The following is a 23,533-nucleotide window of genomic DNA, read 5'->3' as shown; positions in this document are numbered from 1 at the left end:
TAACTTCTAGATCAATTGGCAAATGCCCAGTGGTCTTCGAAGAAAGACTACAGTGGGGTTAAGTTTCTCCGTGAATAACTATACAAACACACACACACAGAGTACAGAGCTGAAGGGAACTTAGAAAATTCTCTAGTGCAGAGGTGTTCGAATCCTTGTTTTGTTTTTTTTTTTAACAGTGAAGCACACCTCTCCTGCAACTTATATTTTTTCTTCAAATTAAATATCCTGCAGAACCATATCATGAAATGTGAATACAAGTGGAGCTGGCCTGACTATTCAAGGGCCCACTGTCCTACTTGGGGCTTCCCTGGTGGCTCAGTGGTAAAGAATCTGCCTTCCATGGGGGGCATGGCAACCCACTCCAGTATTTTTGCCTGGAGAATTCCATGGACAGAGGAGCCTGGTGGGCGATAGTCCACGGGGTCACAGAGAGTTGGACACAACTGAAGCGACTTAGCACTATCCTACTTGCGGGGGGGGGGGTGGGTGGTCTCTTCCTGCTTGCCTGAGGCATATCAATCAGATCTAAATCATCTCTGCGCTTTATTTCATTTTGCAAATGAGGAAGTTAGGTGAGGTTACAGAAGTTGGTGACACAGTCAGTGTTCTGGAAAAGTCTAGAAGACTCTGGACCCTCAGACCAGCGTTCTTCCTACTGGACAACACTGCCTCCAGCTTGTGAACCACTAACCGTGTTCCTGAGCCTTTAATCGCGGTCTCCACTCCGGCAGTCTAGTCTACATCTTACAGGTGTGAGCCCCAGGCCCCTGCATGTGAATGTTGGTGCCTTAGGAGTCTGGAGTCTTTACCTGTAGGTGGACATAGTCATAGTCATCCATCCAGCTCCTTTCAGAGCCATCGCTGCTGCTACAGTCGGGGGGCTGGTCCTTGCCCAGGCTGGGGGGCAGTGGCTTGTTGAGGGCAGGGGCCTTGTGGTCCCCAGGCGGCAGCAGCTGCCCCTGGGAGCCAGCGTGCGGGTACTCGGTGGAGTTCGTGACGCTCTCCGGTCCACCCTTCCCGGGGCCGGGTCTGAAGAGGGCCTCAGCGTTGGTGCTAATGGTCGTGGTGAGCTGCTTGGCGTCGTCCGGCACGGTCTTGGCCACCATCACGAAGCGGTCCAGGCTGTCCCACTTGTTGTGGGGCTTGTGGACGGCCAGCACGTTCAGGGACCAGCCGCACTCGCTCAGCTCGTGGCTGGTCTGGCCCAGGATCTGGTGGGAGTCCTCCAGCCTCTGGAGCTCGCGCTTCACCTTGTGGTGCAGGACGAGCTCGGGGAGGCAGGCGGCGTTGGCCGCAGCACCCTGCGCGAAGTGCAGATAGTCCCTGAGGGCCAGCTCCACTCTGTCCACGGTGGCGCGGACCCCGTTGACGTGCCGCTCCATGTAGCTGTAGCTCCGCCAGTCGGTGGTGACCAGCGCCATCAGGCTGGAGACGGCCCCATCCAGGGCCTGCTGCAGCCGGAGCAGCCGCTCGAGGGCCGCGTCAGGGTCCAAGAGGAGCCTTCTGTCCTGCGCCGGGGAGGTGGACAGCGAGGACTCCTTGGAGGTGGTGGAGGACGTGGACATGGTGCTCCGCGTGCTGCCCGTACTGGAGAAGGACAGCCGGTTGATGCCGTCCACCACGTCCACGGGGCCCTTGGCGTCCGGCGGCTGGTGCAGCGGCACGTCGTACACCCCGTCCCTCTCTTCCGGGCTGGCCTTCTCGCTGATCTCTGCTGGCGCTTCCAGAAACTGGACACCCCGGGGGATGTCGTAGGCATCGTTGTTCTGCGAGCTCACGGGTGGGCCCGGCTGGGGGGCCGGCTGGGTCAGGGACGCACCCCCGTGTCTCCGCAAGGCCAGCTCAGCAGCTCTGGGGGCGTCGCCGTTGTACTTAGGGTGGAGGTCCTTCCCCAGGGGCTTGGCGCCCGTCGGGGGGATGTCATAAACGCCCTCAGGCCTGCCCGCTTGTCTCACTGGAGGTGGGAAGTCGTACTCTTTCTCCCGGAGCCCGGCCTCGTCTCTGTAGCCGGAGGGTGGAGTGGAGTATCCCTGGGAAGCAAGTGGACAAGGATGCAGTTATCTGCTGAGCTGGTTTCAGCAGTGATGCAGAAGCCGAGCCGTGCGTCCGTCCCCACGAGGGCCAGGGGCCCTCCCGGTGCTGCCCTCCCCCCCCGCCCACCTCCACGCACTCGGTGTCTCCCGAGGCTGCGCCTGGCTCTCAGCCCCAACCTGTGTCGAGGGCGCCCTCCCTTGGGCATCCTGCTGCCCTCTGTGTGGACACTCCTGCCTCAGCTGCTCTGGGGGTTCCTGGCCCACGTGTCAGGAAACCTGAGGTCTCCCCAGACTTGCCAGCGGGGTGATGCTCAATTAGCTGCTTAAAGGTTCTGAGACGCAGTTCCCTCATATGTGGAATCAGGATAACTGTATTTCCTGTGCTGGTGTAGCCCAGAGTCCAAACCCGTATGCGTATACACAGCCTGAGTCAGCTGTGACATCCTATATAAATATGAGCCATGTGACTGACATATGGGCTTTCCTGGTGGCTCAGCCAATAAAGAATCTGCCTGCGGTGCTGGAGACCTGGGTTTGATCCCTGGGTTGGGAAGGTCCCCCGGAGGAGGGCATGGCAACCCACTCCAGTATTCTTGCCTGGAGAATCCCATGGACAGAGGAGCTTGGCCGGCTACAGTCAATGGGGTCGCAAAGAATTGGACGCGACCGGGTGACTACACCACCACCATAGGACATATATGAGTTGCTTGCCAAACAGAATTGATTGCTTTTCCTTCCTACTGGCTCGCCTTATTCACTGCCCCATTTTCTTATGGGGAGGGGGGGTGAATATGGAATACCTACAATTGTCTTTGCTGACTCTTCTTCCTCCCTGGGTCCCCTTCCCTCCCTGTCCTTGCTCACAAAGACAAGTTTTTCCTCTTTGGATTATCTCAGCGCGTGCGCGCTCACACACACACGTGCGCACTTTTGGCAGCTCTGCAGGAGCTCACTTACCCCTTTGCTAGGAGGGATGTCATAGACCCCTTGAGGCTTTATTTCTCCCACTGGGACAGAAAACACGGGTCCCTTCACAGAGGACGGCGGGATGTCGTACACCTGAGGAGAAACACCTGAGTTACCCGGCATGGAAGCACTTGTCCTTTTTATTTATTTATTTAAATTTACATATCTCTTTTTGGCCGCGCTGGGCCTTTCTTGCTGTGCAGGTTTTTCTCTAGTGATGGCGCGAGGAGGCTGCTTTCTACTTGCGGTGCGGGGCCTTCTTGTTGCGGGGGCTTTTCTTGTTGCAGAGCCCCCGGCTCTAGAGCACAGGCTCAGTCGTTGTGGCTCATGGGCTGAGTCGCCCCGTGCCATGTGGGATCTCCCGGGACCAGGGATCGAACCCATGTCTCCTGCACTGGCAGGCGGTTACTTTACGACTGAGCCACCAAGAAAGTCCTACTTGTTATTTTGTTATGTACTAACCTTGCAATGATGGATTTGTTTACCAGGTTATGTATTCCCTTGCTCTTTGACTGAATTCTATGTAATAAAAATTGATGGAATTTTTCAATTTTGGGTTCTTTGACTTAGATTGAATATAAAAATGATCTTAGGTGAAAAAAAGTCTGCACTGTGTGTACTTTATTATTTTTTTAATTAATTTATGGTTTGTGGCTGCACCGCACAGCATGAGGGATCTTGGTTCCCTGAGCAGGGATCCAACCTGTGCCCCCTAACCTTTGGATCTCCAGGGAATTCCCAACACTGTCTGTACTTTAAAGTGTAGTTTAAACTTTATGCTCCCTGGGAAAATGATAAGCAACAAAAGCTTCATGAGATCAAAGCCTCGGATTCCTTAACAAAGCAAATCCAGAAAACAAGTAATACTGGCCCCTGGATAGACAACCTAAATAAAGCTTCACATGAAATGTGCAGATTTTGTGAACTTCCCTTTCCTCTGGAGTCCAGAAGGAAAGCTGCCCTGAGGTTCCCCTCTCTCTGGTGATGACCACGTTCTTGGTACGCACCCCGTGAGCCATCTGGAAAGGAGGGACATCGTAGACATCCTTTTGGTAACTGGTCGGGTACTCGTACACATAGCCGTGGCTTGTCCTCACCGGCGTGATCACCTGTGGACGGGAAGACATGAGTAAATTTCCAAGCCAAGTCCTGAGGGCATCTGGAAGCCTCTTAATCAGACATTCCGCCCCCATCTCTCCCCCACTAGGAAAAAAAACGAAAGAGGGAAGAGACCAAAGCAAGGAGATGAGGAGACACCAAGCCAGTAAACGTTCAAATCCCTTTTGAATCCCAGTGAAGAACCAGCCCCTGCAATCTGCCTTCCTCATGGTAACAAAATCACCTCAAAGTTGGTCAGACAAAGTCCCGATTCCCAAAAGGTACTTGAAGGGAGCGTGTTCATTCTCTTCAGTTGTGGCCGACTCTTTGGGACCCCACGGACTCCTCTGTCCATGGGATTCTCCCGGCAAGAATACTGGAGTCGGTTTCCATTTCCTCCTCCAGGAGATCTTCCTGAGCCAGGAATCGAACCTGCGTCTCCTGCATTGCAGGCGGATTCTTTGCCCACCTGAGCCACCTCAGAAGCCCACTTGAAGGGAGAATTGTGTTTAAATCATGAAAGTCCTAGATCAACCCTCTGGAGCACAGCATAGTGAAAAAAAAAGAGGGGAGGGCGCTCTGAAACCATTTGTAAAGTGAATAACGTAAATAGAGTTGAGCCACTTAAAATTCCTCTCATGCCTTCCCCAGGAAGCCTTTTCATCTGACATGATTATGATTATAACTAAAATTCCATAGGCCATGAATTCCATAGGTTTATGAAGCTAAAGCTCTCACAGCGCTGCCCAGAGAAGCCTCCAGGAGCTTTCTTGCTAAAGAATGAAATGCATGAAATACTGAGTCCTGGAGCCGACCAGGAAGAGAGTTCAGGTCTAATCATTTTCCCATTTCCAGCAGGGAAGCAAACGTCCAGACAGTGCCCACAACCAAGTGATGTCAGAAGTCAGACACACTCATCGCAGCCCAGCATCTGGAACTAATGTCAATGAAACAAACCTCACCCGCCAGGCTCGTATTTTCATATCTACATGCCCCACCGCGTCCTAAGCACGGGTAGAGAAATGCCTGGAACTTAAACTCCTTTGAAAATATATTTAATCCCCCCCCCCCAGAGCTTCTAAATGACCAGGGTCTTGTGTCTGCCTCACCCCTGTGGGGGGACACGCTAACAGCACCCAGCTCAGTAGTGTCCGTGACATTTGTTGAGAACAGATATCGCAGATTAGGAAGAACTGGTTGTTCCCTGAGAAACCAGCATCTTTCATCCTTTCTCTAATGTGAAAACTCTGGCGTCAGGCTGCCTACGAAAGTATGCGAAAAATGCTCATATCCGTCTTACCCCGAAATGGGTGGAACTCAGCCAAAAGCGCCAGTGCCCTTCTCCCTAGGGGCTCCAAATGCCTGGGTTCAATTTGCTTTTTAAATCCCTGGTGCTTGTAGCTGATTATGTCTTGCAAGGAAGGTAAAAGAGATTAGTATGCAGCCACCAGCCCAGCCCATCTCTCCATTGCCTTGGGTTTAAAAAAGGAGTCTCTTGCTTTAAGGTTTGTTGGCACAGAGCATACAGAACCAGTTCACAAAGTGGCTACTGTATCCTGCAGAGCAAGTCTTCCTTTTTAAAGCAGGATGCCGGTTGCTCAAGAAAGATACACTGTGTTCCCCATGCCCTTAGATGATTTTTTTTTTTCTTCACTCACTATTGTCCAGGAGAGACATGAAGTACCTTCTCTTCCTCTATCTCATCAGCTCCTCTATTTATAGCTCTCTGTTTTGGCTCTTTAATAGAACCTACTCACAACCCTGCTTTTGTTCAGTCTACAAGCTTCTAAGAGTGGATTCTATCCAAGGCTGCCAAGTTAGTAATAACGCTAATGGAAAACCAAGGCTGGTTATGCTGAAGGCCAGCCGAAGGGTTTCATTTTTAGTCTGAAAAAGGCAGGGGGGCTGGGAGAGAGCTGGGGTGGTGCTGGTATCTGAAAATAGCCCTTGGTACATGTAAACAGGAGGCGCGGTCTCAGGAAGGCGGGACCCCGGTGAGGCTCTGCCTTGCCTGTGCGGACAGTCCCTGGCAGAGAGCATCCGAGCTCCCCAGTATTTAACGCCTCACTTCCTGACAAATGTCACAGAACTCCTGCCTGCTCCCTCTTTCTCATTTAGAGGATGCCTGTGGTCATCTTTTTTTTTTTAAACTTTGCATTCCAAACCAGTCATTTTCCTTGTTTATGCATGAAAAGAAACAGATGGTGAAACCCACAAGAGGGAAAAGCCAACAAAATACAGCCTTTCTCTACGTGACCATCCAATTCGCATCGGTCCACAAATGGCACGGAGAGGGGACCCGGTCAGACGCGGGCGGGGCATAGCGTGAGGTCCCCTGTGACGCCTGGGAGGATGAGGAGCTGGACGCCTTGCCCTTCTGGACCGTCTCCTCCTTGCCCCACTGCTTGGGTCACTTTCATGGCAATTGCGTGTTCTCTCCTCAGAGCAAAGTGCTGACTGTTCTGTACCTTACAAAGTATCCAGTTTTGTGGTTTAAAAGGCCAGTTTCTTCCTGCTTGAGGAAGTCCACAAAAACCTTTCTCCTCTCCCAGGATCACTGAACCTCAGCCTACGAGGAACACCAAGGTCTGGCTCAGGGGACATACATTTGTGGCGAAATCTCCTGGGCGTTTGCACAGCAGGCAAGGCACGGATGCCACTGCTCCACACAAAGGGTGTCTTAAAAACTAATTTTCTCAATGAAATCAAGTCAGGCTTTTTATTTCCTTTCTCCCTCCATTTGTTTTTCTTTCCTGCATTCCTTTCGTTCTGCGTACTTATTTATAGTTACAAGGGCTTAGCCTTAGGAATTACCAAAGTGACCTCTTAATTCCTTAGTGATGCCACAAAGAGGGGGCAAATTGTGGGCTTCCCAGGGCTCTGTGACCAGCTGTGCCTGAAACTGTTTTCCTGGTTCCCCTGCAGAGGGTTTTCTGTCCAGGCGAGGAATCCACCCTTCCTGGGATGTTTGTATACCTATCATTCATGTTAACTAATGGAAGAGTCTGAAGGTGGATCTCTGAGAAGAGCTATGGAGCAAAGGGCAGACTGTAGACACGTAGAAAGGGGACAGTCCATTGAATAAATCTCTGAGGCTGGATCCCAGCAGGGGTGGATCAAAAGTTTGGGAACCGGGGTTATTTTAACTCTACTAATTTTTTTTTCAGATTTAAAAAAATTTATTGGAAGACAATTGCTTTTCAATGTTGTGTTGCTTACCATATGACCCAGCAATCTCACTACTGGGGATATACTCTGAGAAGACCATAATTGAAAAAGACACATGTACCCCAATGTTCATTGCAGCCCATTGATAATAGCCAGGACATGGAACCAACCTACATGTCCATCAAAAGATGAATGGATAAAGAAGTTATGGTACATATATATAATGGAATATTACTCAGCCATAAAAAGGAATGCATCTGAGTCAGTTCTGGTGAGGTACATGAATCTAGAGCCTGTTATACAGAGTGAAGTCAGGCAGAAAGAAAAAAACAAATATTGTATATTAACGTACATGTAATGAAATCTACAAATTCTGAAGCCAGAAAATGCACAGGGCTTACCCTGTCCCATACTTCAGTTTGCATCATTTTGTGCCTCAGATTCTGGGCAGCATGAGCTCTTTAGAGATGCTACTAAGACTTCCATGTCATGTAATTTTGAGACCCGTGCATGCTAAAATTTGAAAGATGGGGTGTCTGTGTCTAGGGTGGCAGTGAGGGCTAGGGGACACTGAAAACCGCCAGGTGTGAGAGTCACTGGGCCGGGACGAAGCCCTGGGTCTGTCACCCGTATCTCTACATTCCGTTGGCCTGAGTTTGCACCTGTAGCAGGGCCCAGGCCTGATGCTGAGCTGCCTGTGGGCTGAGCAGGTCGGGGGAAGGGAGAGACAAGCTGAGATCCTGTGCTGGGAGCACAGAATTCCTACCCTTCTGAGAGGTGGCAGCCAGTCCTCGGCTCCAGCCAACTGCCATCTTGAAAAAAATACTCCCTGTGTCGCCAGATCTTTCCAATTTTCACGAGAAGCCAGAAATCTGGGTTTTTATGTGATACCTGATTTTCAAAATTGGCTCAACTATTTCAAACAGCATCTGGGCCAAACGACGCATGTCTCTGGCCCCCAGGCACCGGTCCTCACTTTCATCTGTGTATTTCTTCCTCCAGCCCCACCTCAGTCTGAGGGCAGAACCCAACAGCTCTTCACCAGTTCTGTGCTTTGGCATGACGGAAGCACTCCATTGTTCGCAGGTACCCTGTGTGCCACACCTCTGTGCTTTCACTCATGCTGTGTCTTTGTACAAGATGCTCGACTTTCTTTCCTCCTATGCAAACTTTATTCAATTTTGGGGGCCAACCTGAGTGCTCCTCCTCTCCCACAAAGCCCTTCCCAGACAGATACATCGCCATCCTTGGAACTGACTGTGTGTGTACCTACATCTCTAACAGTGCTTATCCCTTGAGATTTGACTGTTTCAGACTATCTCATCTCTCTTCTTCTCATTGTGGACACGGAGACAGGGCTGAGCACAGTGCCTTGAATGTAGTAGATCTTGGATAAACGTATGGACTGAATATAGTAAGACGAATACAGTAAAGGAAAACTCAAGACTTTTCTTAAGCAAAAGGGTGTGGCTCTGCAGAGGAGGCTTACAGAGGATGAGGTTGGTTTCCAGTTAGGTCAGCTCTAGGATGAGTGGGACCCATGGGAGGAGGGGCATGTCTTATCAGCCATGCAGGGCAGTGCTGTGCAAGTGGGGTGGCCAGCAAAGCAGGGGGAGTCTTGGGTAGAGGTGAGAAATCGGAAACTGTGGAAGAATTTTATCACCTGCACCACTCTTTGGTGCAAACCACAACTGGACAGCAGCCAAGAAGGGCGACTAGGTGGTTTTCTTTTCCCCAGTAGAGAGCCTGCATGTGACCCAAACACCTGCATTCTTCTCAGCTGCAAGCCAGAAACATATGGGGGAGTTTTGCAAAAAGAAATGAAAACGAACTCTGCTTTTTGCCTTCACATCAGAAAGAAGATACAACAGTAGAAAGGAACAGGGGTCCTGCTTTCTCTAGTTCTGTAAATAGGGGACAGGCCCGTGTCACATGAAACCTTGTACCGAAGGCCAAGGTCACACTGGGTCTCTGGCTCATTGAAAGGATTAGGTCTGATGAGGGGAGTGATTGAGAACGTAGGCTGGACCCAGGCAGAGCTGGGTGTGGATCCTGGTTCTACCCCTTAGTAACCGTGAGGACAACATGGCCAAGGTACTTGTCCATTCTAAGCCTGTTCCCTCACTGTCATTGTTTAGTCGCTAAGTCGTGTCTGACTCTTTTGGGACCTCATGGACTGTAGCCCATCGGGCTCCTCTGTCCATGGGATTTCCCAGGCAAGAAGACTGGAGGGGGTTGCCATTTCCCTCTCCAGGGGATCTTGCTGACTCAGGGATCCAACTCACGTCTCCTGCATTGCAGGCAGATTGTTTACCGCCTAAGCCATCAGGGAAGCTTGCTTCCTCATTAATAACAGATAAATAATAATACTTAGAGGCTGTTAGGAGTATTACATGATATCAAGTACACAGGGTACCTGGCATAGGGTGAGATTGTAAGCCTCAGCTATTTTTATCATAATCGTTACCTAGATTATGCAGATTTTACTTTTGCACTTAAATTGGGCAGAAGGTAATTCGGATCAACCATCCTAATGAAGACAGCTTTAAAAAAGTGAGGAGACAATATGAAAAATCCTCTTGAGGGTATCAAAAGTTAAAAGATAGTAAAGAATTCCCAGGTCAAGATAGAAAAGTGGAGAAGGGGGAACTTCCCTGGTGATGTAGTGGTTAAGAATCTGCCTTGCGATGCCAAGGATGCAGGTTCCATCCCTGGTCGGGGAACTAAGAGCCCACATGCTGTGGAGCCGCCGAGCCCGCCTGCCACAACTAGAGAGTCTGCGTGCCACAGTGAAAAGGTCCCACGTGACGTGATGAAGACCTCGTGTGCCACAACTAAGATCTGATGCAGCCAAATAAAATTTAAAAAGAAGAAGAAGAAAACGAAAATGGGGAAGAAATTCACAGAGACAAGCCTGAATGTTGAGGCTGCTTTTCTTCCGGGAATTTGCTGACCTAAAACAGCTATGAGAGGCTACATTGTGTTTTCTCAGCTTTTATGGGTGAGAGGACTTTGCTGCTGCTACTGCTGCTAAGTCACTTCACTCGTGTCCAACTCTGTGCGACCCCATAGACGGCAGCCCACCAGGCTCCCCCGTCCCTGGGATTCTCCAGGCAAGAACACTGGAGTGGGTTGCCATTTCCTTCTCCAATGCATGAAAGTGAAAAGTGAAAGCGAAGTCGCTCAGTCGTGTCCGACTCTTAGCGACTCCATGGACTGTAGCCTATCAGGCTCCTCCGTCCATGGGATTTTCCAGGCAAGAGTACTGGAGTGGGGTGCCATTGCCTTCTCCGACTTTAGGGCTCGTCAAGGTGGAAACCATGAAAACCATCCTCCAGTTTGGGTTAGGACCTTAATGGCTGCATGGGAAAGTAAGGATTAACTGGAAGAGAACCTACCCTTGTAAAGGCTGGAGCTAGGTTTTAAGTCATCACGGTGGGCAAGAACATCTCAAAGCCTGAAATTGGATTTATGTGCGCTTGTGAGGCTGGCAGAGAGAAGTGAAATCCTCTCTGAAAGTACAGAACATCTTTATAGGCCTTCGATTACTTCTACCAGTATTTAAAAAACACAATGTCCAACACACAATCAAAGATAACCAGGAATGCAGGAGACAAGGCAAGAGAAACAAGGACAAAACAGCTAATTTCTGCTTACTTCCTGATAGGATGAGGATGTCTGATCACAAATCTCAAGGCCACTCGCTTTCAAAATGTTACACGATTAAACAGTAGGAGAAAACAAAATTTAATCATCCTTAGATCTAAGTCATGTAGAAAGACACTGACCTTCGCAAATGTATAAAGTGTTCCTGAAGGCTTCTATGAGGCAACGGAAATTTCAAACTAAAGCAGGACATGACAAAAGACTTTGACCCTGGTGATCATGAGTGGATTTACTTGGATTACTGTTTTACTTTGGTCCTATCAGTGTTGCCATTGTCACAGTTATCACCGTAATAGCAGGAGACACACCAGAAGAAAACCCCAGGAGAAGGCGTGCTTTGTAATCTGAGAGAGAACGACAGCAAAGAACCTAATCCAAGAGACTATTGAGTTTCTCCTCGGTGGATTTCTTTTCAATGGGCTGGGTTTGTCAAGAGGCTCTCACCGAGAAGTGGGGCGCATATGCATGAGGAATGTTTAGAAGCAAAACACTTTCTCTCCAGACAATTTCTGTTCACAGGGCATCACCTGTACCAAGGTCTCAGCGAGTCTCCTTGGAGGCACCGCTTCCCGTGGACATCCACTGAACTTTCTTAACGCAGAGCTTGTGGGCGCTGGGGAGGGGGCGCAGCGAAGCAGAGGCCCTGCGGTTGGAAGAGCTTCAGCAAGACGCTGCCCATTCAGGGGGCACTGAGCAAAGTGGGGAGGGAGTCGGCCGTGCCGCGAATGAAAGCAGATCCTGCCCGCCCTCAACCCGGTGGAAGCCCATTAATAGGGTCTCAGGCCCCCTCACGTTCTGCGCTCCCTTGCCCCAGCCCTACAGCTCATCTACTTACCACAAATTCTCATCTCACTCCGCCAACTCCTGCTCCTGTTTTGACTCTTTCTCCCCTTCTGTGCCCCCAGCAACCAGAAGGAAGAACAAAAACAGTAAAAGGGATGCAGAAAAATCCTCCTGTTTGAGAGAAAGCATTGGGCGGAGTGCGTGAGAGCCCAGGCCGGGATGCGCTTCAGCGCCATTGGTCCCGTTCTTGTAGCTTTTAAGGGTTTTTTTTTTTTTTTTAATGTGGACCATTTTAAAACTAATTTAAAAATTTATTTGTTTATTTTTGGCTGTGCTGCGTGTTTGCTGCTGCACACAGGCTTTTCTCTAGTTGGGGAGGGCAGGGGCGGCTGTCTAGTCGTGGTGTGAAGGCTTCTTTCTCATGCCGTGGCTTCTCTTGTTGTGCAGCGAGGGCTCACGGGCGTGCAGTGCAGGCTTTAGTAACTGCAGCGCGTGGGCTCACTAGTGGCGGCTCCCGGGCTCAAGAGTTGTAGCGCTTGGGCCTAGTTGCTCTGCGACATGTGGGAACTTCCCGGACAGGGGGTAGAACCCATGTCTCTTACATTGGCAGGCGGATCCTTCACCACTGAGCCACCAGGGAAGCCCTGATGTGGACCATTTTTAAAAAGTCTTTATTGGATTTGTTACAGTATTGCTTCTGTTTTATGTTTTCTTTTTTTGGCCACGAGGCATGTGGGATCTTAGCTTCTCCACCAGGGATCGAACCCACACCCCCTGCACTGGAAGGTGAAGTCTTATAACCACTGGATCGGCTCCAAGGAAGTCCCCTACTGTTTTATTATTATTATTGCTATCATTATTCATAGTTCTACAGTTGATGTATGTACGTATCAAAAATTACAAAATCGCAAAAATAGGATTTTTTAAAGTTTTAACAAAATTTTAAAAAGTAACAAGAATTCCACTTGGAGGGGGTAGGAAGGAGTCTTCTGTAACTGTTTTAATCTCTGTGTTCATGATTTAATTCCGTGTCCCTCTCTACAGTCCAAAGCAACATTAGGAATGGTCTGAATTCCACAATCCTTTGCTTCTGATACCCAGATAACACTTCCCCAGTGGCACTAGTGGTGAAGAACTGACCTGCCAATGCAGGATACGTAAGAGATGTGGGTTTGATCCCTGGGTCGGGAAGATCCCCTGGAGGAGGGCATGGCAACCCACTCCAGTATTTTTTCCTGGAGAATCCCATGGACAGAAGAGCCTGGTGGGCTTCGGTCCATAGGTTTGCAGAGTCAGACACAAATGAAGCGATTTAACACGCAAAACGCTTCAGTAATGGACCAGTGGAGCTGACCCTCGAAACCAGCAGAGCAGGAATGTGTGTGACCAGCTCCTGGTGCTCTGCCCTAAGGATTAGTCAAGAACTGGGCAACCTAGGTGGTGCTTAGGAAATGTAATGGGTAACTGAAGAGAAGTTAAAAAGTGCCACTGTGCCATAGTGGTTACAGTACATATTCATCTCCTCGACACGAACACCACCAAAGAGCATCTGAATTCAAAAGCAGGCCTCACTGATTAGCAGTCATCTTTTTGCATGTTTCTAGGTATATGTGGAAAGTAAAATTAGATGGCTTCCTGTCTATCTTTAATCCCTTGACACCGTGTTTTATTTATAGTGTCTCTGGGACTTGTGCATTAACAAGGGTATTTCGATTTCAAAAACTGTTGGAAAGGACTTATTTCACCTAAATGCTCTTAAAAAGCATTAACAGAGCCATCACAGTATTTATTCCATCTTATAATAACCTCTTTGTCTTAAAGTCCATGGGTGGTGTGGCCCGTTCCCTTCAAAGAAAACCCCAGGAGAAGAAACATCAGTATTAGCAATGCCCGCTCATAAGAGCTTGGATCCCATTTTCAGAAACTGCAAAGTTACAGGGGTTTGTCTGTTTAAAATACAAGATGACTCCTTGCTTTTCTCCGACCGGAGGAAATGCCACAAGTTGCCTACGCTGGATTTATTAATTCTCTATAAATTCTCTCTGCTCTGCTTGGGTGTAGCAGTGAGCTCATTTATTTACTCACATAGCAACAATATAATGAAAACTGAGTCTGCCCTTAGAAATACACCCTCGTGGGCCGTGTCCATGGTTAACCCTTCCTAATGCTTCTCCTGTGTGCATTGAGAGCTCTCCCCCTGTATTTGGGGGAGGTGGTCGACTTTCCCTCAAAGACATTTGGATGTCTGGTTTTAGGCTAGAAGGAAGCTTTTTGCTAGCCACGCGAAAATCATGGCCGGGTGCTTTTTCCAAATGAGAAAAAAAGTCCCTGAAGCTCAGAGGTGGAACAGGGCTCTTGGGTCCCGCTCCTTTGACATGGCATTTGGACGGCAAACCACTCTTGTGCAAACAGTGGCCCGATTGTTAGACCCCCAGCACGTCTCCCGCTGCTTTCAGGAAGCACTTTGTGTAGCAAGTGCTAAAGCAATATTTAGTTATGGAGTGACCAAGTGCCAGAGAGCAGCTAGGAGCATTTAAACATGAAAGAACATGATGGGAAATGACGTCTGGCTTTTGCAAGTGTTTGAGGTCTTTCTCTGGAAGGAGCTGAATACAGCCCGTGACAGAGCTGGGCACAGCACAGCCTTTTTCTTTTTTTTTTTTTTAATATATCCCGAGGCCCAAAATGTTCTTTGAGTGAAAACTATAAAAGGCGCAAGCATTTTGGTTCTTTTCTTGTCCAAATAAATCCAACAAAACATGAAGCAAGAAATCTAGATTGTTGACTCGGATTTCAGAGAGGTGCTCACAGACTGCCTGAAAGGGATGTGATGATGGGAAGAGGGAAGGTGGGAATTTCCGCACCCGATGCCTCTGGGTACCATTTCCTCTTAAATAGGATGAGGGAAGACGCTGTGACTTAACCGGCAGAAAAGGCTGATGGCGGGCGGAGGCAGCTCACGTGGCAGAACCTGACAGCCGATCTGAAAGGGGCTGACCCAGGCCTGCGGTTAAGGCTGTCGCTTGAGAGGCACCAGACCTATCAAGGGCCCCTGCCGAGCCCGGAGGATTAAACGGAGGAAAATGGGCAGAACACGAGTCCCAGGACGACGCGCTCTCTGAGCTCTTGGTGACAAGGCAGGCACGAGCGCTCCTAACAAGATGCTCCTGGGAAGTGTTCTCTGTATGAGACTCGCTCCGCTGCCCCCGGCTCCGCATCCCACCCCCCCGCCCCCGCCCCCGCGCTCTTGTCTACTCCTTGCTCTTTCGGACACGGTTCTGTCTTCTAAGGGAGACTGCGGTTTCCAGATAAGAAGGTGGGTGGGATCCTAAAGGAAGGGTGTAAGAAGGACGGGCCCAAAACGGAGGGGTCAACTGAAACTGACATCAACACCCGGCTGTCTTTTCTTCTTTCTTAAGAATCTTAACACCAGGTCGTGTAGTTTAACTTTTTAAGAGACTCTGGGAAAGAATCAGATGAGGATATCTGGGTCATAAATTTTAGCTAAGACCATTAAGCAATAACCCCACCCTACACCCCATTTCACAGCTGAGGAGACTCAAGTTCAGAGGTTATTCAGCTGGGTGATGACAGGGGCGTGCACCCTGCCCAAGGCCATGGAGACTGCACAGTGTTCACAGGCTTCAGGGCGAATAAATTAGATATTACCTCTCTAACTTTGGGCTTCCCAGGTGGCTCAGCGGTCAAGAATCTGCCTGCCAATGCAGGAGACGTGGGTTCGATCCCTCCTCCCTGGAGGAGGAAATCGCAACCCACTCCAGTATTCTTGTCTGGGAAATCTCCATGGAGTGAGGAGCCTGGCGGGCTACAGTCCATGGGGCCGCAAAGAGTTGGACACGACTTAGCTACTTAAACAACACCACCTCCACCACCTCTCTAACTTCACAAATAAACACTCCTAAAAGAAAGTTACTTCCTCATTTGAGAAGCAAAACTTGAGATCTGGGGAGCTTATGTTTTGGGGGTGCCCCTTTCACTGGCAAGCTGGTTCTGGGAGATTTGACTGCATTGGCTTAAATGAATTTATCCACTTGGAGCGATTAAAAGTCATTAGAAAAGACAGTGTTTCCAATGGCAGAGAAAGCCATCACAGCAGTGTTCTTGGCGGTACCAGGGTCTTTACAGCATCCGGATGACCTGCTCGGGCCTTCTGAGGGTCAGCTTGCCCTGGAGCAGGAGATGCGGCTGCGTGGTGGGCATCTCCTGGGTCCTTGACTCCGACTCCCTCAGCCTCCAGGCCATGCTCTGGATCCGAGGTGGGAGCCTTTGGAAGTGACTTTCATTCTTTCTGGCCAACAGGATGCTTTTTAGCACCCAGGGCTCTGGTGAGCTGGAATTGCTCAGGAGTGTTTAAATATGCCTCTTAGTTTAGGGCTTGGCAGCATTAGCCATTAGCTGAGATGTGAAAGTCATTAGCTTCAGAGTCAGACAGACGTGGGCTCAAATATGAATCTGACCTCTTCCTAGAACTATGTCCATCAGCGAGGTCATGTCTCAGGCCTCAGAACCCGCCCCTGGAAAATGGAGGTTGTGAGGAATGCCTTAGGAGGCTGGTGGGGGGGACTACATGAGATTATGTTTGTAACATCCCTAACATGCAATCAAGTTCCGAGGGATCCCCAGGTCACCCCCACTTTAGATCTGTAATGATCTTTGAAACAATGAGTAACTTAATAACATGCTCAAGGTTAATTGGTGGTAAATGTGAAAACAAAAAACTGTTCTAAGAAATAGCTGGTTTAAGTGTGCCATGCTGTAAGGAAACCAAGTATTATAAAAATGATTCAAATAAGCCAGATGTGAGTCTGGCCTTGCCAAGGGATTCTTTGCTCCAAAAGTTGATCTACTGTGGGATCCCTTTAAGCAGGGGGGACTCCTTGTGCTCTTCACACATTGCTGGAGTCACAACTTTGAAGGAAGACATACCATCCTGAGTCACACCTGTGCAGTGAGTCACACCTGTGCAGTGAGTCACACCTGTGCTCCTTAGATAGGAGCAGCCTGCCTCTCTGGGTGTGGGCCTGGACCACGAGGCTTATGGCACAGCTATTCAGAACCAAATGCATTTTTCTTTTTTTTTCTCCTATTTTTTGGCCACCCTTGTGCAGCATGCAGAATTTTAGCTCCCCCACCAAGGATCAAACCCGTGCCCCCTGCAATGGAAGAGCAGAGTCTTAACCACTGGACTGCCAGGAAAGTTGGCCAGGTACATTTCTAACTACACCTACCTCTGTAAGCACAATGTACTCAATGTACACAATGTAGTCTACTAGTCTGCTTTTAAGGATGTGTTCAACCAATAGTGTCTCAATTTTACCATCAAATCACCAAAATTTATGTATTCTTTCTTCTCCCTCACAAACAGCGCATTGTCTACTGGGCCAGACAATACACTACCTGTGATGCTGACCCGTTCTCTCCGATAAGCACAGTCACGTAGCATGAAGTCATTCTAGAAGGACAGAACACTACCTCTGTTTGCTTTGGTGTGAGTCTGTAAGAAGTTACTAAATCATTCCTAGAAATATGCATTATCTCTGAGCTTTGTAACCAGTTGCAACAGAGTTTGAAGGCTTTGGCACTGACCTAACAAAAAAGACCTTTGTTTGAAGGAGGTGTTACAATTTGCTCACCCCACTGGCGTGGGTGACTTGACGGTGAAGAAATACTTTTCATTTTTAAAGTGATGTCACAGAGTCCTTGAAATGCTCAAGGACCTCCAATTTTGTGTAAGATTTAAATTAAAAAAAAAATGATTTGGTTACATCAGATCTTAGTTGGGGCATATGGGATGTAGTTCCCTGACTAGGGACCTAACCTGAGCCCCCTGCATTGGGAATGCAGAGCCTTAATCACTGGACCACCAGGGAAGTCCCTAAAGATTTAAATTTTATCTTGACTTTGAAGGTAGAGATATTAGGTGAAAGTCCAGTTTTCTGCATACCCCAAAGAGCCACATATTGAGGGGAAAGTTCATTAAATTAGAACTATCTTTATCTAGAAATGCACAATTCTGGAACAGGGTCATATTTTATTGAGCTTTTATAAGTGAAGAAGCTGGAGGTACCCTCTACCTTGTCAAACTCTGATTCTCCCCAATATTATTCAGGGTGTGTATGTATGGTTTTGTGTGTGTGTGTGTCCATGTGTCTGTCTAGGAAGTGAACAAAGGAAAGCGAAGTGGAGTCAGAGATTATCTTCTCTATTTCCTTTTAATCTATTTTTACTTGTGGGTAGACGAGTCACACTGCTAATAGCAGCTAACTGGCTGGTATCTGAGTGCTGTCCTGGACAACCAGATTCACAATGCTTCACATCCCAATAAGGGAAGTCCTCTGCCCCCTAACCAAAGGCTTCGGGTGTGTGTGAGCGCGGGTGTGTGTAATTTATGATGACTCAGCATCTAAGAAGGCACAAACATTGTAGCTTCAACTATTTATGGTTCTTATATTACCTTTCAAGGAATGGGCCTGGAAGACCTGGCTAAAATCTTTGAATCATTTCCTGCCAATATTGGGCTATGTTTCATTTTGGAAGGTAGGAAGTTGTCTTTATAAGGATGATGTCATGGGGTTAGATAAATCTTAAAGGTTACTTGAGATTTCTGCATGCCACCCAGAAGCAGAACGTGCCGCAGCCTAGTCTGTCATACACAGCATAATGGTGGGCTGTTTCAATGTGCCTGTGAGCTGTGGTGCTAGTGGTCAAGAACCTACCTGCCAACGCAGGAGACGTAAGAAACTTGGGTTTGATCCCTGGGTCAGGCAGATCCCCTGGAGGAGGGCACGGCAACCCACTCCAGTATTCTTGCCTGCAGAATTCTATGGACAGAGCATCCTGGCCAGGCTACAGTCCATGGGGTTGGTCTCAAAGAGCTGGACATGACTGAAGCGACTTAGCACACATGCATGAGCTCCCTTAAGGTCAGGTGAAATTTACAACATATTTTGGGACCCTTGAGGAGGGAGAAATTGCTGGGGTGCAGAGAAAGCTTCCCAGAGGAGATGAACGTTGAAATGGGTTTTAAAGTATGAATAGGAGTTCATGGGTAGCACAGAGAAGGGAAGGCGATAAATAGTAGCATATGCAAAGGAGGCTCTGTTCCTCAGTAGGAAAAGTTTGGTTCTCCTCTTTCGCAACTATACGAGTGTTAACTTATCCTGTCGTCTAAATTCGGCAAAATGCATACAAGTTATGCCTTCAGAAAAGCTGAACGTGACCTCAGTCATGCTTCGGGTGCTCACTGGTTGTGAACAGATAGTTATGATTACAGAAGCCAGATGGTGATATTCTCCAAGACCCTCCTGGGGGAAAAGGACCGTGTATTATCTGACATGTGTCATAACAGACTAATGCGCTGGACGCAGGATCTGACTTGCATGTGCTGGTGAAGGGGTGATAAGATCAGAACCACTTTTCAGCTTATTTAAAGGTCAACTCAAGTTAAATACCTCCTTCCTTGCTTCTGCCTGTGCATTCCCTCATTGGCTATTATCTATGTGCTGATGGTTTGCTAGGAGCTTGGCCTACCGCTGTAAAGAGGCAGCCATGTCAGCCTGGATGGGAGGGCAGTCTGGGGAGAATGGATACATGCATACGTATGGCTGAGTCCCTTCGCTGTTCACCTGAAACTATCACAGCATTGTTAATCAGTTATACCCCAATACAAAATAAAAAGTTAAAAAAAAATTAAAGAGAGCCAACCATGGCCTCTGTCTGCCTAAACGGAATTTATAATTCAGCCCAAAACTGATTTCAGAAAGATGCAAAGGAAATCTAATTCCACTAGTTAGAATAAAAGTGATATGTCCAAAGAATCAGAGAAACACACATAATTCCCTGTGAAGATCAGGCATGAAATGAGTGAACTCAGGTGGCAGGTTTTGAGCTTTGAGGCAGAGAAATTTACCTCTTAGACCTTTGTAGACCTTGTGCTTTTGAAGTTTGAGTCTAAATCGTCCCCTCTAAACCACAGCCCCATATTAAGGACAATTTTGCCTTGAAAAAATTGAAGACACTTTTAAAAAATATAATTCAGCTTTTCAAAAGCTTGGACTATGAGTAACTCATTTAATTTAGAAATGCCTGTGAGTTCTTGGCAACCACAGAGCATATTTAGAAGTCTTTGCAAAGTGAGACGAATCTAACCTACAGATTATTTTCACACGTAATGAAATAGTTATGACATCTAAATGTAGCAATTAATGAGGCTGACATTGTGTTGTTTCCTGCACATCTGCCTAAATGTTTATTAATTTCTATCAATCTCTGTTTTGCAGTTTTCGTATTTTGGAGCCAAAATTTTTAATTCGGTGCTCCAAGGTTCTCGTAGACACTGGGCATTCTGCCCACAGCGCCCAATGGACATAGCGGCTGTGCACACAAAACCCAGAGTGAAAAAGACCAAGGAAATTAAGTCAAGGTGTCATCGTGTATGGTTTCCAGATAATCTGGGGAGTTCTTTCCACTCTGTGCAAAATTTCTGGAGAACCAAAGAAAGAGCCACACAGTCAGTGGGAACAGCATATACACTAGCAATAAAGTATTTGCATATTCAGTGCAGAGTATAAAACACAAACAGAGATGACTGGTTCAAAATAAACGCTGAGAAAGGAAAGAAAAAGACAAGGGAGAGGCACTTTTTTTAAGGCCCTGCCCTGCAAATCAGTGTGCCCCTGGTCCTTCCCACTCTGTGTGTCATTTAATTCTCACAGCAGCCCTAGGAGGTCCTTATGATTATTCCCATTTGACAGATGAGAAAGCTAAAGTCTAAAGAAGTTGGGTCACTTGTCAAGAGATTTACAGCTACAAAGAAAGAACCAGGAGCTGACCTCCCCCCAGAGCCCAGGCTCTTTTCACAATACTCATGCTGTCTTCTTTCAGGAAAGGGTGGGGATGATATGATTTTCTTTCTTTCTCTAACCACTGATTTAATAAGTGACGAATGTCATTTTCTGTGGATGGGATGCAGGAAGCAGGCTGGGGGCTGGAGTTTCCCAGAGAGCAAGGTTGAATTGATACAAGGCAGAATTCACTCTTTTTTTTTTTTTTCCTGAGTGATTCATTAGTAGAAAAACTGTGGTGGATAAAGCTTCTGAAGCCCACAGACTGTAGCAACGTCAAGGGAATCGTTAACTGTGGAAAGTCCCGAATCACAGGCTGGAACACATCCAGCCCCCTTCACGGCCCTGTCAGAGCTCGTCTCCAAGTGCGGTCCTGGACCCCCTTCCCCAGCTATCCCAGGAGCTTCCTAAAATCCCCAGCTTCCCCGGGGCCTGGGAACCCGCATTTCAACTCACCTTCCCTCTCTTCCTTCCTGAGAGGTAAATTTTAAACCACACTTCAGTGGTTCAGAGCCAGATTCTACTGCCTCTTCGTTCTCTCCTGTAAGAGATTGTAAGGACTAGAGCGTAAGCCACCAGGAATGGCCAGTTCTGGGTTCACCACCATTTTGCAGTCAGGAAATTAAAAGAGAAAACTGGGTATGGGGCTATTTAGTTAAGTCAGGAAATGAGAACTATCCAATGAGAACTCAAAACGGACAAACAAACAAAACCCCTGCAGGGGGTTTATCTCGGTACATCCTTCCATGTACCGAGATAAACGAGATAAACGCTTGGAGCCTTGGCTTAAGTCATCAGTATGATTCTCACCCAGTGAGGAGCTCCTGAGTCAGAGGAGATTTTTTTTTTTCCACACACATAGAAGGTTTTGCTTTCTTCTTCTAAATCCCAAAGTGACAAAGATACTATCAATCAGTTTCTCAGTAGCATATAAGTATGCCAATATTTTTTCTCACATTGAAAATTTGAAGGGAGAAGGAGTATTTTTTTTTCCTATTAGCTTCAAAAATTGAAGAAAAATCTGTGGCCAAAGCTCAGACCAGATGGGCATATATGTTTATAACAAAATAAGTTAAAGAAAGAGTTAATGTGTGTGTGCTACGGAAAAAAAAAAATCATACCTCTTTACCTCATGTGTCAGGGATTAATTCAGTGTTTTTAAATTTTTCCACAAAAGATTATTTTCTCACTTTAACGTGAGAAAGCTGAGTGTAAGCAAAACTGTATTTCATGTTTCATCCTCTGAAATAATCATAAAGTTACTTTTCAACTTGACACAGTAAGAGTTAGACCATCATAGATAAGAATTCTGTAACTGAGGGAGATGCTGATGGAAGTTTTTAAAAAATTACTTTATTATTCTTATTGGATTTATTTTTATTTTTTGGCTATGCTACACAGCATATGGGATCTTAGTTCCCTGACCAGGAACTCGCGTCCCCTGCATTGGAAGCATAGAGTCTTAACCACTGGACCATCAGGGAAGTCCTGATGGGAGGTTTTAAAGCAGCTGTTGGTACTCAGAAGATTAAAATGACCTGTTAGCAGTCAAGCCCTCTCCACTACAACGAAGGAAGAAAGGAGGGAAGAAAAAAGGGAGAAAGAAAGAGCAGGAGGCGTGGAGGGAGGGAGAGGAAAGGAAAGAAGACAAACCCACTCCCATGGGGTATGCGCGAGTGGTCCAGTGGGCAGCATGGAGGTGGCAGCCCAGAGCCAGTGGCACCAAGACGACGCGAGGTGAGGCCAGGGGTCCTGGGGAACTCTGGGTGTTTGGCAGAGAAGAGCCTAGGCTGTGCCTCCTGTCTCCCCACGTTAATCGCCTCAGACCTGGACTGCTCGAAGCTCTAGTCTTGGGGCTCTGTCTGCCCCTGCACTCCGTAAACCCTCCCCAAGGTCTGCACATCCTCCATGAGGGGCTGGCAGAGTGAGTGCCCTTCCAGAATCTGACTTCCTCCTATGCAATCACCTGCCTCTTGCTTAAGCATAAAACCTTCCACTGATTTCAGAATTAAAAAAAAACAAACAAGTGCCCGAGGGTAACCTCAGCACCCCGGACCTCCATCCAAGGGAAGGTGTGTCAAAGTCTCTCCCCTTTAAGTGGACAGAGGGTTTGGGAGTCAAGCTGCGAAACAGTTACAAAACAGGAAGCAGTTCGAAGTTTCAGACTTTCCAGGCTTGGGACTAAAAAGGTTTGAGTCTGAAAATGAAAACATGTTACCTTCCTGCCAAAATAAACTGTGATGGAAGCTCAGACCCCACCACCTTTCAGCCAAGCATTCCTGTCCTCCCACACCACCACCTGCCTCACACCAGCTCCGATGAGGGAGGGCTATTTTTAAGATGCCGACAGCCAGGACCAAGAATGAGAGAAGTTATTTATTTATAGTTACACCTTTCGAGCATTCTTTCTCTCCCCTATCTCCAGGAGATAGAGGCCTGGCTTGACTCTCCCTTTGAATCTAAAATCCCTGGGATAAGAAGGACTATGGAAGGTCACAGGCACCATCTATGACCCCTAGACTGGGATCATCATCCTGGACAATATACAAGTTGGAAAACTGTTCACTTCTTGAGGAATTCCTCCCACACCAGCTTATGTGACATCTGTGCTCTTGAGCAGCATTTTGTAAAACACACGTTTCATATAAAAGGTGACTTGAAAATACATTTGTGGCTTTGTAATTTAAAAGATTCCAACAGTAAATCCCCCTACTTTTTTTTTTCCAACAGAGGATTCCATTATCATGCAAATAGATATTCCATTATCTACCTGGGATTATAAACTCAGACTCTTGTATTGAGTTTTGCGAGGCAAGGCATATGTACGGATCACGTTCTCTGCATCAAAAAGCTCTTTCTGGTGTCTCGCTGCCTCCTTTCATTCATGACTCAGGGATCTTTTCTCATTCTGTTAAATGAGTCCCTTAATACCAGACCTCATGGGACCCATTG

General features: G+C 47.7%; 1 protein-coding gene and 1 long non-coding RNA gene across 25 annotated transcripts in view; both read right to left on the bottom strand.

The window, feature by feature from the left end:
* NEDD9 (neural precursor cell expressed, developmentally down-regulated 9) overlaps positions 1-23,533 on the bottom strand; it is a 288,025-nt gene that overhangs the window by 6,621 nt on the left and 257,871 nt on the right. For 21 of the 24 annotated variants that reach the window (XM_081523805.1, XM_081523808.1, XM_081523803.1 and 18 more), the window contains 3 exons: positions 4,010-4,111; positions 2,994-3,095; positions 813-2,033 (listed from right to left, as the gene is read on the bottom strand). In XM_081523805.1, coding sequence (XP_081379931.1) covers positions 813-2,033; positions 2,994-3,095; positions 4,010-4,111 — 1,425 coding nt within the window. The remainder of the gene's footprint in view (positions 1-812; positions 2,034-2,993; positions 3,096-4,009; positions 4,112-23,533) is intronic. The other 3 variants (XM_081523824.1, XM_081523825.1, XM_081523823.1) reach the window with 1 other exon arrangement.
* On the bottom strand, positions 14,363-15,543 carry LOC145518826 (uncharacterized). The gene is made up of 2 exons (XR_014063329.1): positions 15,277-15,543; positions 14,363-15,012 (listed from the first exon to the last, which is right to left on the bottom strand). It is a non-coding gene; the product is annotated as an uncharacterized LOC145518826 (long non-coding RNA).

This window comes from Giraffa tippelskirchi, chromosome 8 (genome assembly GCF_054371585.1).
Source record: "Giraffa tippelskirchi isolate mGirTip1 chromosome 8, T2T-mGirTip1v1.2.pri, whole genome shotgun sequence".
Classification (NCBI taxonomy): domain Eukaryota; kingdom Metazoa; phylum Chordata; class Mammalia; order Artiodactyla; family Giraffidae; genus Giraffa; species Giraffa tippelskirchi.
This window is presented reverse-complemented; position numbering and strand designations above follow the sequence as displayed.